Source organism: Canis lupus, chromosome 3 (genome assembly GCF_011100685.1).
Source record: "Canis lupus familiaris isolate Mischka breed German Shepherd chromosome 3, alternate assembly UU_Cfam_GSD_1.0, whole genome shotgun sequence".
Taxonomy (NCBI): domain Eukaryota; kingdom Metazoa; phylum Chordata; class Mammalia; order Carnivora; family Canidae; genus Canis; species Canis lupus.
In genome coordinates, this window is record NC_049224.1 from 3,029,182 (window position 1) to 3,047,480 (window position 18,299).

The following is an 18,299-nucleotide window of genomic DNA, read 5'->3' on the forward strand; positions in this document are numbered from 1 at the left end:
GGATAAAAAAGTTAAGAGTTCCTATCTCAATCTTCTATTACCACTGAATTTCCAAGTTTGTTAGTATAGAAACCATGACGAATTCTTTTTTGCTCATGCACTCTGAAGGAGTATACTGTAAATATTCATTAGGAATAGGTAGTGAAAATATTAAATCATAAATTAGCTTATACTCAAAAATATTAGCTGAAATTAAGCTACACAGTGTCTCTAAAGTTGCAGTCTTTTTAAGATGATTAAATTTATTTAAAATAACCTCGTGTTACTGCCTTGTCATTGAGAAAATGTTATTCTTTGAAATGGCTCTAGCAATGATCTAAAGGTCAAAATCCCTCCTAAGGTACCATATCTCACATATTAAACCAGACATCAAAATAACTGAAATATTTCTTTTTAAGTGAAAATATTTTTTCTTGGTACAAAAAAAAAAAGCCTTTTTTTCTATATATATTTTTTAGTCCTTTCTATATATTCTATTTCAGTAAGTGGTTTATTTTACAATTTTTTTTTTAGTTATATTTTCATGGAAATTTCTTTGTAATAATTTTTGGCCCAATTACTGGTACTTGTTACTGACCTAAAGCAATGGAAAGAAGGACTACTTCCTTAAAAATGAGGAGCACATCACAAAAGAAATAAATGCATAAACTGCTGCTTTTAGTTTGAGATTCTTTAGAATTTACTTACTAATAAGTATGAGCAGTCAATAGAAACTGCTTTCAATAGCAATTTAATGCTCCCATTTAGAAAGGATATTTTTAAATAATATGAAGAATACTACAAAGTGGATTATTTCAACAGGGATTTACTTTGTTAACATACATCAGAGCTTAAAACAAAACTAAACAAAACAACCGGAAAAATCTGTCAATTCATCAATTTGACATTTGAATTAAAAATTAATAATCATTGCTTTCTTTACTTAAAATGCTGAGCCTTAAGTCTAGTACTGATCACTCAAATACATGAGTGATAGTTTTCTCTAAATATGTAAATTTTATATTATTTTTACATTGCACTATAAACCTATATTCAATTCAAACTCTCAAAAAGAAACATCAATTAAATCAACAAAGATGTTAATATTTACCCATTGGGACTCAATCATAAATCAGCAATTAATAAATTTGCAAATAGTCCATTTGATTAATGATTACCAAATATCTGCCATTATTATTAAGCATAATACACTTTCGTATGGCCTAGGAGTTGGAAGAAACTTCAAACTAGACTGGAAAAAAAGGACTTTCAACCTATGCCTTCTCTGACCACTACCAGAACTAGCTATAAAATGAATCTTTATATAAAAAGCTGTCTTATCCACATAATTGTTAGACTGAAATCATGCATTCAGTGCTGTCACACGCTATGATTCTATACACGATCCTGAAATCTCAGAGAGCAGTAAGCCTATCTTGTGTAACCAGAAACAAATGGAATAGAACTATTGGGTGTTTAAACTTCTGTTACCCTCCGTTTCATTCCCATCTCTGATCACTAGTTTTGGCTTTACCACACTGTAATGAACGCATCACGGTTTAAGTCCTTCCAGAGGAAAACAGACTATTTTAAAAAGCCAAGAAACATCCTTGAACTTGTCAAAGACTTTCACCTATCTACTCCACTGAATACTGCAGTATTTGTAACAGATGTGGTACTGTGTTCTTCTGGGTTCACGTGGGATGTGCCTTGCTGCATGCTGGAATGTAAGAAAGGCTTTGGAGAGAACGGAGAAACCTACAGAGTGCAAAGTCACTGTAAAGGCTTGTGGTTATTTAGCTCAGCTGACTACGTACCTTGCCCAGTAATTCTCCCAATGTGACATCTTCGTGATTGAGAACCCATTTCTTATCCTAGGGCAAAGAAAAAGAACAACCTTTTTAGCCCAAGCAAGAGTGCATTTCCTGTAAGATGCACTTGAGGCTGTAGCCAAGAGAACTAAGGGGTATTTCATTCAGACCATTAAATCAACAGCATACTAACCAGTTGTAACTTCAGGAGGTTATGAAACAAATTTAAGAAATGTTACTAAACAATTGGACTTTAAAATCTACATTACTAACTTCTATCAGAAATCTCAGCTTTCAAAATGACAGTATCCTTGTAACCAAAACAGAACATGCCCTTTCCCTCCCATCATAAAGCTTAGGCTATACTTAAATTTGTCATTTCATAACAGTTGTGTCATAAGTACTTGAGAGAATATTCGTGTACAATGCAAAATGTCCAATTCCCACTTGATCATCTAAGATTACATTACTAACAGCTAATTTTTCCACATGTAAACGGGCCAGAGTTTTAGCTGTCTATGACACTCTTTACATGTAGGTCCTTATCTTTCCCAAGTATTTTCTTATACTATATATAAAGCAACAAGTATCAATTATAATATCGCTAGGGTACACAAGATTAGTAATGCAAACATGCCATTATAAAAGAGCATCCTATTATCTGCTCTCAAGAACTAATTACTACATAGGGAATATTTTATCATATAAAAATCTCATCTAGAAAAAAAATCAGCTAGGAAACAACACAATACTGTAAGGTTAAAAAGGCACATATAGGGATCCCTGGGTGGCGCAGTGGTTTAGTGCCTGCCTTTGGCCCAGGACGCGATCCTGGAGACCCGGGATTGAATCCCACGTCGGGCTCCCGGTGCATGGAGCCTGCTTCTCCCTCTGCCTATGTCTCTGCCTCTCTCTCTCTCTCTCTCTGTGTGACTATCATAAATAAATAAAAATTTTTTTTAAAAAAGGCACATATATGTGTGTGTGTGTGTGTGTGTGTATATATATATACATTTTTTTTTTTTTTTTAAGAAAAAGGAACAAATAATGAAGCAAAAAAGGAGAGAAAGGAAGAAATGAAAGGAAAGAGGGCTGGAAAAACAGGAGCCTGGGGGAATAAAGAGAAGAAAAAGAAAAAGTGTAGTCAGGCAATTAGTTATTATTCAGCAATAAATAGGAATTTATCCCAAATACATGAAACAGAGGTTTTTGCACATTTCGCCAAGCTAGCTAAAGCCAAATATACTTTAAATACATGCAGGCATAATGAGTCCATTTACATAAACTGTTACAAATGGACAACGTATCTATAATGATATAAATCAGATCAGTGGTTGCCTAAGGCAAGGGTTAAGGAAGATGGACTGCCAAGAAGGAATTTGGGGGGTTTATGGAAAGATTCAATTTACTGATATTTTATTGAACTATATACATTTAAACCTGTGAATTTGGTTGCATGTAAACTATTTCCATAAAGCTGATTTTTCTAAATGAAAAATGTAAAAAAGAAATATTACAAAAATGCTACTTTTCATTTCAGTAGCACTTTTGGGTTTAATTTCCACTCCACATACACTAATAAAAGTATACTATTAAAAAAAAATGAAGTCTGACAGGCAGAAGAGTTATTAAAGTTACAAAACTGATTTGTTGAGAACTTTTTCCACCTCAAACAGTGGTAACATAAGAAGATCACATCAACTTTTTCCCTGCAAACCACTGAAAAACACTAGATAAAATTTAAGAACAAAAGCAAGAAAATCCCAAATTTTTGTTCAAGAGCTACTGAAATAAGAATAGCTGCGATGCTAAATCAAGGTTAAAGGAAGGCCAAAAGTCAAGTTAGGTAGAGAAGAGTTAAATTTATGTTACGAAAGGGATGTCTGGATGGAACTGGAGGGTATTATGCTGAGTGAAATAAGTCAATTGGAGAAGGACCAACATTATATGGTCTCATTCATTTGGGGAATATAAAAAATAGTGAAAGGGAATAAAAGGGAAAAGAGAGAAAACGAGTGAAAATATCAGAGAGGAAGACAGACATGAGAGACTCCTAACTCTGGGGAAACAAACAAGGGGTGGTAGAATGGGAGGTGGGGTGACTGGGTGACAGGCACTGAGGGGGGCACTTGATGGGATGAGCACTGGGTGATATGCTAGATGTTGGCAAATTGAACTCTGATAAAAATAAATAAATAAATAAATAAATAAATAAATACATACATACATACATAAATAATTCTAAGAAAAAAAAGAAAAGCTTGAAATGGCCTTAAAAAAAAAAAAGAAAAAAAAGAAAGGGATGTCTGGATGGCTTAGTGGTTGAGCAGCTGCTTTCGGCTCAGAGAATGATCCTGGGGTCCTAGGATCAGGTTCCCCATCAGGCTCCCCGCAGGGAGCCTGCTTCTCCCTCTGCCTGTGTCTCTGCCTCTCTCTCTCTCTCTCTCTCTCTCATGAATAAATAAATAAAATCTTAAAAAAAAAGAAGAAGAAGACCCAAAAGTCAAGACCTTTTGGGCTACCTTTAGATTATGTTGATTTTGAAAGTAGCAGGCAATAGGTAAAACAACAACAATAAACAACCACACACACACTAAATGAAGCTCTTTACCAAAATGATAATGAAATAAAAACAAAAATGATGAGTAAATATAATAGACTTTACTTCTCTTGCGTTCTTTAAAATATGCTTGACAAACAGAAAGTATAAAATTTTCTGATGAATTTTTCGACTTAGATGCAATACATATGAAAAGTACAACAAGGAGGGAAAGCTATAGAGACCCACACTGTAATAACGTTTCTGCATTCTACTTGAAGTGTTAGGGTATTGATTTTTTGTATATTGTGAAAAGTTAAATGTTTTTGATAGTTTCTAGAGCAAGTACGAAAAAACAAAAACAAAAAAACAACGAAAGAATAAAACTACAAAGCAACATAATCAAAAATACAAGAGAAAAAAATGTAATGGCATAGTAAAAAAGTGTTCAAATAAGTCAAAAGAAGATAAGAGAGGGGAAAAGGAAAACAAAAAACAGAATAAAATATACAATGGTAGTCCTAAGTCCAAATGTATCAATAAGTACATTAAATGTAAATTGTCAAAATACACAATCTAAACGACAAATTTTTAAAAAGAATCCTAAAAAGCAACTGTATGCTGAAGAAACTCAGTAAGTATATTTAACTGTTTATACTAGTGTAATATAAACTTGAAAGTTTATTCAGTAGATTCATTATAGCTTACAACTTCAAACTTCATCCATTCTAGCCCCAGAATGGCAAAAATTAACTGACTTGAGATTCATCGTTTTCTTTTCCTTTCCCGAAAGGGACTACCATATAAATGGTGAAAAGAATAGTGAAAACTAGAAATACACACCTGAGACACTGTTCAAAGCTAGTCTGCTACTACCATAGCAATAAGACAACAGAATGTAAATACCCTCTTCTGGAAGAAAGCAGGACTTCTGAAGAGAGCAGAGCAGTCAAGAGGTCTGGTCTAGCTCATAGTGTATACAAATGAGCTCACTCTACTCAGAGAGACTACTAGGAAAGATTTTTTCCAGGACTCACTTGTGGCATAGTTGTATTACAATAAGAAGACAAAACAGTCTGGAATATACCATGCTATGCCAACTTACTAAAAGAAAGCCAAAATGTTGAAATAGCATGCTGGATAAAGAGTGGAAGCTCAGAGCCTGGCCCCAAACATATCCTATTGTATATATACATATGCTCAGTTATACTAGAAATTCTAAGATAAGTGAACACAAAGCTAAATTAAACATGGTCTTTATTCTTAAGGACTTTAATATAAGCATATTGAAAGTCGAATCTGAAAGAAACGTGTGAATAGTATGTAGTTTGAACACTGAGGTATATGTGGTCCATATAAAGAACATGGTTAAAAGAGGCAGACAACACATGGAAAAGTTTCCCAGGTTTCTCAAAATAACTTTCCCTTAATTTTCTACAAGTTACTGGAGGGTATTATGCTGAGTGAAGTAAGTCATCGGAGAAGGACAAACATTATATGTTCTCATTCATTTGGGGAATATAAATAATAGTGAAAGGGAATATAAGGGAAGGGAGAAGAAATGTGTGGGAAATATCAGAAAGGGAGACAGAACGTAAAGACTGCTAACTCTGGGAAACGAACTAGGGGTGGTAGAAGGGGAGGAGGGTGGGGGATGGGAGTGAATGGGTGATGGGCACTGGGGGTTATTCTGTCTGTTGGTAAATTGAACACCAATAAAAAATAAATTAAAAAAAATAAATAATAAAAATTTTTTCTATAAAAAAATTTCTACAAGTTACTAAATAAAGAAAACCATAAAGCTCTTGCTCTAGGTGGTCAGAAGTCATACACAGTGTTTGGGGGGAAGAAAACTCTATGCTATTCTACAGGATTCTTCAAAGGGGAAAAAAAAGGTTAAGTTAATGCTGTTTTGGGTAGAAAAATGAGACACAGTAGGGTATATATAACTGTACATGAATGAAGCAGAGAGGCTGTGCAGAAATATCCATGTTTCTATTATCTACTAGTTGATAATTGCCATCATCTACCAACACCTGCCTTCTCTCCAGACTCCTCTCAAACTAAAGGATTTGTTTTTCTAGTTCACTCCCAACAAATTTTCTCCTAGTCTACCATGCTGTCTTTGCAATGGGTCCCAAGTCACTATTATTATTATTTTTTTTTAAAGAAGGAGAAAGAAAGAAAAAGGCGGTGAGGAGGGAAGGAGAACCTTAAGCAGGCTCCACATCCAGCATATAGCCTGACACAGAGCTTGATCTCACAACTCTGAGACCATGAGCTGAGCTGAAATCCAGAGTCCGACACTTACCGACTGTGCCATCCCTCCATCCCAAGCCACCACTTCTATGGGACTATATTGGAAAGGAAAAGATGCAAGGCTGGGGAGGAACATAGTCCTGGAATTTGAAGACAGAACTCCTAAAGCATATGTGTATATTCCATTAGACCCTTTTAAATGGTGGTTAAGATCTATACGTTCCATACATTACCAATAATCACTGCTAGCATTGCTTCTCGAAGAAAGCACATTTCAAAAAAATGAAATAAACTTTTAGAGTATACTATTCAAAATGTTACTTAAAATATCACATGAGAAATCTAGCAGATGATAAAGACTTGGGAAAAAGAAGCCGTATTTTGCTAGAGAAATCACAAAAAGCTTCACAAAGAGGTAGAATTTGAGATAACCTTGACCATGAATGTAATTCTAATACACTAAAATGAGAAAAATACATGCAGCAAAAGCATAGAAAGAAGGGAGAATCTTCTAAAGAGTAAATACAACATCATGATAAAAGAAAAGAAATCTTAAAGGAGAAGAGTGTTGGATGGAAAACTAGAAGTACACTTTCTGACCAAACCATGGTGTTTTAAATGACAAGCCATCGGGCAGCCCGGGTGGCTCAGCGCTTTAGCGCCGCCTTCAGCCCAGGGCGTGATCCTGGAGACCCCAGATCGAGTCCCACGTCAGGCTCCCTGCATGGAGCCTGCTTCTCCCTCTGCCTGTGTCCCTGCCTCTCTCTATCTCTGTCTCTGTGTCTCTCATGAATAAATAAAATAAAATAAAATGACAAGCCATCTAGTATTCACTTAATTTCATAACCAGGAGTCCCTAAATTTTTATTATTCAACCCATTAAATTTTTCTTTAAATGCGAGCATTTGCTCCACTATACTGATACATAATATATATTATATAGCCTCCTCAAAACAAGAAATTAAAATGAAACGGCTACTAGACAAATTGGTGTAAATACAATCCTTCCTGCTCCTTTCCACTAAGTATAACTATAAACCATGGAGATAAGGTGAGGGACAGTGAAAGAACTTTGAAAGGTGGTGAGGGAATTGAATTGCTTTGGACCCAGGAATGGGGGAACAACATAACAGGGTGTCTTAAGTCTCATCTACACAACAGAAGGAGGCTCGATTCTCTACCTCACAGTAGAAGGCAGTCCAGGGAAACCCATCTCTCCTGGATCAAATGGTAGTCCTCCCCAATACTAGGTAAACTCAGCACCAAAAGCAGGTGGATGGACAAGAGTAAGTTGTCAGAAGAAACGCTCTCTTTTGCTCTGGACCAGAAACTCCCCTGCCTTGTGAAAGAATACTGGGGGGCCCCAGAAGCACTAGTAAGATGAGCCTGTACACAAGCAGCTAAACCTGGAAAGTCTCTTTGTTCCTATGAAAGTGGTATATGTTCTACCCCCCACCAAGAAATACCAAGGGAGCTGGGCTGTACTCTCAAGGAAAATACCACCACAAACAGTAGCCTGGCCTGTGAAGCCTCTTTGTCCCTACAGACCTAAGACTTCTATCTCCTGTCCAGACACAGGCAGCTGAGGACCCTGACAGAGAGAACACCACAAGCACCCAGCCTAGACAGTGCACCGTATTCCCTGCAGGCAGGGAAATAATGACAAGCAAAGAACCAAAGAACTCATGTGCCTGATACTCCCTTCTCCTACAGTGAAACATCTGGCAGCCCAACCTACAGAAATTCTTTCCATCCCAACACAGCACTAAAGGAGCAAGTGGGAACCAGATAAACCAGCAAACAAAACACCACAAAGACTCTGAAAATTAAACCATCATTGAAGCCACAGTCCACCTGCATGTTAAACCCAAACGATGTGAGTGTGAGTCCTGCAAAAATAAAAGATTTACGTAGGACCCAGAGTCTCCCAACAAAATAGATGAAATGTTCAGGTTACAATAAAAAACCATTGATCACACCGGTATATAAGAAAATTACAGCCTGAATGAGAAAAAGCAGTCAACTAACACCAACATGTAAACAGATCAGATGTAATTTTGATAAGGATTTAAAAGCAGCCATCACCAATCATAAATTCTTTTGAAACAAATGGAAACACAGATTATCTCAACAATAGAAAGATAAGTTATAAAAGAGAAAGAAATGGAAATTATAACATTAAAAAGTAACAAAAATAAACTCACTGAGTGGGCTCAACGGTAAAGTGAAAAAAAACAGAATACAATCCCTGAACTTCAGGGCAGATCAAGAGAATTTACTCAATTTAAACAAAGAGACATTGGGTTGGAAAAAATTAACAGAGCCACGGGGACAATTAGAAAAGATCGAACATTTGTGTCATCAGAATTCCAAAAGAAGTGGAGAAAGATGGGATTAAAAAACAAATCCAAGAAATAAAGTCTGAAAACTCCCCAAATTTGGTAAAAGATATAAACCTACAAATTCAAGAAGCGGACAGAAACTTACTTACAATAAACCCAAAGAAATTCAAGCTAAGACATATATCATGATTAAACTTTTGAAATGTAAAGTCTTGAAAGCAACTAGAAAGGTGAGGCATTACCGACAGGAGAACACCGATTGGAACGGGAGACATTTCTCCTCTGAAACTATGAGGTTCAGGAGAACGTGGCACAGGAGTTTTCAAGTGTTGAAAAAACCCAAACTGAATGGCCGCTGAGTGAGGTAAACTATCTTTTAAGTAGGAAAAGAATAAACAGACATTCTCAGATGAAGCAATACTCAAAGGATTCAGTCAACAATAAACCGGAAGTGAGTGGTAGCCGGTCCTTCCTGCAGCTCAGTGAGTTTCTCTGGATATCCCAGGTGCTCCAGTGGGGCAGACCGCAGTCAGGAGGTTCATCAGGACAGGAGAGACAAAACACAAATGGTCTGTAGGACAATTCTATCATGCTGGACTTTCGCAGCTCCTGATTAGGAAAGGGTTCACACAGCAGGACAGTTTCACTGGATTCCTGATTACCGCCAAAGGCATGGGGATGACCCTTAGCTAAACTACTGGAATGTTCCAAAGTTACTGAGTAATGTCAGTCCACAGGCCTGGCGAAGCAGGCCAAGATGAACACGTTGTCGGCACGTCTGAGGCAAACACAAGGAGCCATGCTGTGCTCCTGGGGCTTGGTCTGGGGTCCTCCCCTTGGCTGCTCATGTGGCAGCGTGTGATCAGCTACCTTTAAAAACCCTGGACTCCAAGACCCAGAGAGGATCTCCTGAGCAATGACTTATCACAAATGTCTCTGCAGCCTGCAGGTGGAAAGGAAGACATGAACGCGCAAATGCCACATAACTGAGGCAAGTCAGCCTGTGTCTGATCTCGCCGTTGCTGTTCCTCTTGTCCTTGTGTATGTCCTTCACTGGGATAAACCTGAGCCTTGAGTAGAACTTTAGGTTAAGTTGCAGGAATCTCTCCAGGGCATCCGAGAACTACCATGTGGTGGTGGGACACTCTGAGGCTCTGAGCAAGGAGTTCCTGAGGTAGCAGATGACAGAAACTGTGCTTGAATCTGCATTTTTCTGATTCCAAAGGCTGTGTCTTTTCTAACCAATAACATGGCCTCCCACTGCCTCCCAAATTGGAATAACTTAAAACAATGCCTATGACTCAAGTGCAGAGAACGACTATCATGCAATTAATAGTTTTAACTAACTGAAGCAAAGTGGGTCCTACATTCTATTTCAAGTTTCAAGTTCTAGTCCTAAAAGGATTTGACTGGTGGTTACAGGGCTTTCAGCAAACAAGTGCTATGTAAATCAATTCCGGATTGCTCTTCACTCACTGGTTTTACTAGATTATAATCTAATTTAAAGCTTTACATTTCGCACATTCACAATTTTGGCATCAAAAACATATTACAATAAAACTTTCAAGTTGTAATTAAGTGAAATGGCTTTAAGTAAATAGCTGGCCAAATTATGAATCAATTTTGTATAATCATTATATAATTTACAGTCTAAAAAAGGAGCTCACACTTCAGTCTCCAGACCACTAATTTCCACTAGATAATATATGACAAAGCTTCCATCCATTTTCCTATAATGACTCTGTACCAGTTGTTCTATGAGATTTAAAGAAACAATGAAAAAGCAATCAATGAAATTAAGCCATTATTATAGTATTTCCCACTTTCATGAAAACACTGTTCTTATAAATCCTCCATCTTCACACATGAATAGGTGTAATAGTAGGCATGAACTATAAAAATAACCAGAAATGAAACCTAATTACAGCTTTAAAATGTTAAAACCTAAATCGCAGAATTACTTTGGCCTCACAAAAGTAGCTATTTAAAACGAAGTGAACAAAGTACCAAATAAGCCATTTCTCCTTTGTTCACCTGCTGAAGACAACTACCCACAGTTGGCCTGGGCTGCAGGGGACTAATGGCACTTCTTGGTGGACTGCCACAGGGTGCAGGTGGTCCTTATTTATTATGCAAACCAAGCCCTGCCAAATCCCTCCAGGATGGCTGTGTGTTTCTTTCTAAAGGTATCCTTTTAAAGGGCTTTATGGAGATAGAGGGACATGCTTAAAGTCAGATCTCCAACAGGTAAATCAGAGTAATTAGTGATGTAAGTGAATGCTTCACTTTGATTCCTGCCTAGTTCTATAAGAAGAAAGCTCCCCTAAAGAAAATACTTCTACTACTGCAGAAGGATCTCAATCTAGCCCTATAGCTCTTGCCCATATTCAAAATTCAAATGAAGAGAGTTCTTTTGAGGAAAGAGTGAATTCTATTTTAATGCAACATTTTCACTCTTCAGGTTGTTTTGATAATTCTGCCTTAAACAAATGCAAAACAACTCACTAATATTACAACCTATTTCCTAGCATGAGCTAATGTAAGGTAGGTCTAGCTTGTGAATTTAGTTATCAGAAATAGCGGAAATATAAAGTTTTATCCACAGCATGGTCAAAAGGATGGAAGGAATCATCCAACGTCATAGTATTTTTTTTTTTAAGGCACACATTTAAATACATGCTTTGAAATTTTTTTCACTCTGAAGATTAACACCTAAAGTAGATGGATGGGCTTTCTGAACATACTGACATTTCAGAGCTTTTATTTTGAAGCCACAGCACAACATCTTAGAATAATTAACAAAATGCCACAATACGGGACATAAAATGATTGTCAGAGTCTATAATTTTTCTACTATTCATACTGAGACATAATTGGTATCTCTACTTTTCTTTTGTACACAAGTTTTCAGTTTGCTTCATTACCTGCTTAGCCTGCTAAGCACATTTGTTCCACTTTAAATCTCAGCCATTGCTTATTTTTAGAGTCCAAGGATTACTCAGAATGTGTTCAGCTTTGTCAGTGAAGTTATCAGGGTTACATCAGAGTGAAAATCCTTATTGACAAGTATGCACAGTAGTCTGAATGTATGGAATCCATTTAAGAAGTAATTGAATATTTCTTTAAATGCTCTGTAAATTAATCATCCAAAAGCTGTTTCCCCTAAAATGATTTTTATTTGGGAAAGACTTATCACCTTAGAAGATATTTCATTACAGGTGCAAGTTACATGATATAGTTTTTTTTTTTTATGTGTATCGTATACTTTTATCCTTTCTAGAGAGACTTTTATTTCTTTTTAAAATTCATGTCTATTGAATTTCTCTACTTATATAATTATCTACCAGTATACTATTATGGGGGAAAGGCTGTACAACTCTGTACATATACTAATTTCCTAATTCATTTTTATTCATCTTGACTTTAGAAGGTGTCATTTTTCTTGACTAAAACGCTCAGAGCCAACAGTTACACCCTCCCAAAGGAAGGAGTGCAGGTGCCCTAAGTGAAAAAATGCTGATACAGACCCTTTCCAAGTTCTGGAAACTGAGTAACTGAAAATAATCAACCAGAAACATAGGCAGATTCAACTTAGTCTATCAAATCCTTGTAAGAAGTAACTTACGATTCATCTCTAAACACTATCATTTATAATTCCTTAAGATTAAGGCAAAGTACAGATTCTGCTCTCAGGAATTTATTACCCAGTGAGAATAGAAGAAGGGAAACTAGAGAGTATCTTTATTTTTAGAGAGCAAAAAAGACGAGACTTCTAGCCTTTTTTTTTTTTAGTTTAGCATCTATCCTTGCTCTTCCCTACTTACACTTTGGCCATTAAGTAGATAAAGTCTCTGTCAGACTCATTAACAAAAAAAAAAAAAAAAAGGATTCAAAGAAATGAAGGAGGACAAATAACAACCAACACCACATAAATACAAAGAATTGTAATAGTATGCATGATTATATGCCAGAAAATTAGACAACCTCGAAGAAACATAAATTCCTAGAAACATACTAGGAATTTCCTGTACCAGGAAGAAATACAAAATTTGAATAAAACTGTCATTAATAAGGACATTGAATCGATAATCAAAAAAACTCTCCTAACCAACAAAAGTCTAGGACCACATGGCATCGGAAATGATTCTATCAAGCATTTAAAAAAGGGGTTAATATCGATTCTTCTCAGACTACTCCAAAAAATAGAAGAGGAGGGAAACCTTCCAAATTCCTTTGACAGGAAGATGAGGTCTGTATCAGGTGGATTTGGCTTTCTTCCCAGTGGCTAAGCGGAAAGGAAGAGACATGTCTTTGAGTTGAAGCAAGTCAGGGGCTTGCTCCTATGGACCTCTCTCCACCCTACATGTGTGGTGGCGACCTCCTAAGAAAGAGGTATACAGGAAATGACAATTGTCTTTCCTCAAGGTATACACTGGATGGTCCTTTGGTAGGGGAGTGGATTTATCTCTGGAACCTGACACTGGCAAAAAGCTACTGAGTGGCACTGAATCTTCCTCAGTATCTCCGATGGCTAAGGAAACAGAAAGATCCTTGGCAACGTGGCATGGCGTGAGCCTTCTGTGCTACCTAATGGTTAAGAGGGATGCTATGGAGTCAAGCTGCTTGGCCTTTAAATATAGCTGTGCAATTTTCACCAACTTTGCCTCTTTGAGCCTCAGTTTCCTTATCTGCAAAATTAAGATAAAAATAGTTGTTGCCATATATGGCGGTTCCAATTATTAAGTGAAATCTTTATAAGGTGCTCAGCAAAGTACCTAATATACAATAAGTGCTTACTGAACATCAAGCATCCTTCTTACTCATTAACCCTCAAACCTTTGGCAGGAGAAGAGTCCATCATCTCTCACAGCAATCTACCCCAAGCACCTTGCCTTTCCTTTTTAGGAAATAGGATCCTGCTCGAATGATTCCTTTCTCCCAAATTTCAACAAGTATTTATTGAATATCTATTCAGGCACTGTGATAGACATTGGCTGAAGAAGGTGAAAGGAGCAAAGCTCCTTGAGCATAGGAAAAAATTTTTTAAAAAGTTTGAAAATCACACACAAAAAAAGACACACAACACAAATACTGAGACAGAGAATAAAAGTGTAGGTAACCACTTAGATAGCTGACATTTAGGCAAAGACTGACACCAGGTGAAGACACCAGAAGAGATTATACCAGATAGAAGTGAGAGCTGGAACAAAGGCTCCAAGATGTGGGAAGAGGGTAGTATGTTCAAGAAACAGGGTCCATTTTTAACCCTTGAGTTCCAGACTTGGCTAATGATTACCTACTGATGTCTTTATTTGAATGTCTAACAGTATCTTAAAGTAATCATTTTCATAATAGAACACTCTACTCCTATATCTCCACCCAGAAATACGTTCCTCTCAGAGAATTCTCCATTTCAGTAACTACTATTCATCCAGTTTCTCAAACCAAAAATCTTGAGAGTCATTCTTAAGTCTTTTCTTTGCCTCATTCCCCATATACAATCCATCAGGAAACGTTGGATTTACTTTCAACAGATAACGACACATCTATTTTCTGTTCATCTCTGCTCACACTACTCAAAACCAAGCAAACATTATTTCTCCCCTGGACCACTATAAAAGTCTTAACTTGATTTCTTTATTCTATCTCCCCCTCACGTATACTCTGAGTGCATGAGGAGAGTTTTAAGTGATTTTTAATGCGATTAAGAACCTGTCATTCCTCTTGTTAAAATCCTCCAATAGTGTCTCATTGGTCTTAGATTAAATGCAAACTCTTTTCAACAGCATACTGAGGCATGATCTTGTTCCTACAGATCTGTATTCTCATTCCATTCTCTCCTTCAAGGGTCTCTTTTTGTTCTTTATACAGACTGAGCCTTTGGTTATCGTTGATTTTGAACCTCTGTACATTTGTACTACAAAGTCACTTTACCTGGAACTTACTTCTGTAAGTTCTTTCATAGGTGACCCATTTTTATGCTCCAGGTCTTTGACTCAAATTTTACCTCCTCAGAGAAACTTTACTTGACCATCCTATCCAAAACGGACTTCCAAAGGTAGTACTCTATTTATACATTAGATTACTAAGATTTGTGGGGCCTATTATCACATATCTAAACATGCAGAATGATTTATCAAGTTCAACTGGATAAATCTGTATTTGATAAACTTGATAAAGTTGTATTTGTACTTGGACAAAGATAACTCCCTAACAACCTGGAACGTCAAATATTCACTTCTGCAGGGATCTGCACTAGAACATGACAGCACAATGAGAGTCTGCTCCAGGCCTCATGCTCCTAGCCTGCCCTTTTCTCTTCCCATTCATGATCCCATAACATTCAAGGAGCCTCTCATGTATATGCCTACATGAACTCCATCCTCTACATCCAAGCTGCATCTGTAGAGCCTGTGAACAACCACTCATTAGACACTCTTAGGTAGTCCACCCTGAGAAAATAGACCTGAGTCAGAGGTCTGGGCTGGCCATGGAGGCAGACTGAGGGTTGCAGGGACAAGGAACCTCAAGTCTCAGAGACTCTGAAGGGAATGTTCAAACTACACGTGGACATATATGCCAGGGTCTACAAACACCTCAACTACAGGCAGAGTGCAACTGGTGAAGTGCCAGATAAGGTCACAGTGGGAGCTGTGTGAACTCCTTTGGGTCTAAAGACATCACCACTTCACCATTTCACTTAATTTTCTATGATTATCTCAACGTTTTTTTTTTTTTTCCTTTTCTGTATCTCCTCCCTCTAAAAGATAAGCTGCACACTCATAGGGGCTTTGCCTATCCTGCAATGTCTGATACACACATGGTAGGTATTTAATAAACACCTAATGAGTCCTACTTCTTACAGTGACATAACATGAAAATACAACCAGTCTACTTTATCACATGGGATATACATTTGTTTATCCAAAAGTTTTAGTGGTTTCATAAAATAGTAAGATAAATACTGAGAATCTTTCACTTTGAACTAAAGGCTAGTAGTTAAGAATTAGGCAATAAGAAAACTTAGGTTTAGAAGAAAATATTCTAGTAGATTCTATATTTAGCATATTGAAAATCTGCTTCTAGCAAATCAGAACTTAGCAAATGTTAGACTACTAAAAATGAAAGCCAATTCCATTTGTCAGTTGGAATTTTATTTACTTGATAATTATGTATATAAACTACTGTATTATGTATTTTGTATCAAATTGCATCTCCTAGGACAAACTTTATCTGACTATGAATTTCTAGATTTCAAGATTAAGAGATCCAGTAGGATTCCACAGCACAGAATCCGATATCACAGTCCCTGACATCACTCCTAGTCAGGTCCAAGAAAACCTAAAAGACATACACTTAGTCAAAATTTAAATTTTACAATGCTCTTACATATCTGCTAAAAATCTGAGTCATTGGTCTCTGAATCTGATCATGCAGTGAAATTCTGGCATGTGTAATAAGACATGTGTTACACAGTGACATTGAAATTATTCTTATTATGTGACGCAAACACACTTAGAATGACTTGCCTTTAAAAAAGAATAAAAGTCAAATGGTTCCTTAACTCCCAGTTACAGGTATCCCAATAACATGCTGGTCTTTATACTTTGAAGGTAATAAAACCTTCAATTTCATTTATAGTATCAAATCAAAGAGGATCTTCTTAACATATTTTAATACCAAACCATGGGTTTCTAAGGAAGGAAGGAAATACCAAAACTCTTGAGCCAATTATAGTGCACCACAATACTCAACTATTCAGATAATCAAAAGGAATTAGTTCCAGTAAAAAGGCTTCTTGTTTGGCAAAGTGGCTGAAAACCAACTCTGAGATATCTTTATATACTCTATGAAAGCCAGAATCCTATTTCTACTTTGAAACTTCTGGTGGCACAAACACAAATAAAGCAGAACAAGAGAACAAATTCTGACCCCCAAATCCACAAAGGTATAACTGAATAAAACAATATTTCTCATAGGTCAAGTTCTCTATCCTGGAATGATTTTCAGCAAGCCCACTTTAATAACCCAAAATCTCCTCCAAGTCATGAAAGAAATTATAATATTTATAAAACTTATTTTTTCTCCCCTTAGTCCTCAAATTAGTCATTTGATAGATTATTTCTCTATTTTTAAAAAAGGTTTTATTTATTCATTCATGAGAGACACACGGAGTGAGAGAGAGGAAGAGACACAAGCAGAGGGAGAAGCAGGCTCCCCAGAGGGAGCCCAATGTGGGACTCAATCCTGGGATGCCAGGATCAGGACCTGAGCCAAAGGCAGACATTCAACCACTGAGCCACTGAGGTGCCCTGATGATTTCCTTGTTATATAACAAATACTGAAGAATGTTGGCTCATTTCTCTTTTAAGCTGGTCTTTATATATAGATTTATATATAGATTTATATATATATAGATATATATATATATAGATTTATATATATAGATTTTTATATAGATTTATATATAGGAATTTTGAACTTATTTCTACAACTGAGACCAGAAACACTATCAAATTTATGCTTTATTATATATGGCTATAAAGTAGTATTATTTAAGCACGGTTTCAAAGTAATCTTATTTCACCAAACAACTTTGGAAATCCTTTTTAAAAACTGCCTTCAGGGGATCCCTGGGTGGCGCAGCGGTTTGGCGCCTGCCTTTGGCCCAGGGCGCGATCCTGGAGACCCAGGATCGAATCCCACATCGGGCTCCCAGTGCATGGAGCCTGCTTCTCCCTCTGCCTGTGTCTCTGTCTCTCTGTCTCTCTGTCTCTCTCTCTCTCTGTGACTATCATAAATAAATAGAAGTTAAAAAAAATAAAAATTAAAAAAAAAATAAAAACTGCCTTCAGAAATTAAGAACATTTGCAAGATCAGATATTCACACAGGGTCAATCACTAACAGCCAGAACTGGTAGATGTGCTAGTCAACCTTGGCCAAAAAAAACTGGACTGCAAAGGAATAAGATCCATTTTGTCACTTGATAAGTTACCCTTTTCAGAAGGCAATTCCAAAGGAAGCTAATTCTAAAAGAATTAGAAGAATTAGCCTGGGTGGCTTCGTGGTTTAGCGTCTGCCTTCGGCCCAGGGTGTAATTCTGGAATCCTAGGATGGAGTCCCTTGTCGGGCTCCCTGCGTGGAGCAAGCTTCTCCCTCTGCCTGTGCTGTCTGCCTCTCTCTGTCTCTCTAATGAATAAATAAATAAAATCTTAAAAAAAAATTTAAAAATTTAATTTCTAGGAAGATGCCACACTGTTAAATTTTTCCCCCTAAAATGATCTTTAATTAATTGAAGTAAGGTTGACATACAGATTAAAGGTTACCTTAGTTTCAGGTGTGCAACATATCTCCAAGATAATCCTGAC

At 36.8% G+C, this 18,299-nt stretch overlaps 1 protein-coding gene across 1 annotated transcript in view; it reads right to left on the minus strand.

Annotated features, from left to right (window-relative positions):
* FER (FER tyrosine kinase) overlaps positions 1–18,299 on the minus strand; it is a 434,848-nt gene that overhangs the window by 156,890 nt on the left and 259,659 nt on the right. Inside the window, 1 exon segment of the mRNA NM_001003141.1 lies at positions 1,797–1,853. Within this exon segment, the coding sequence (NP_001003141.1) occupies positions 1,797–1,853 (57 nt within the window).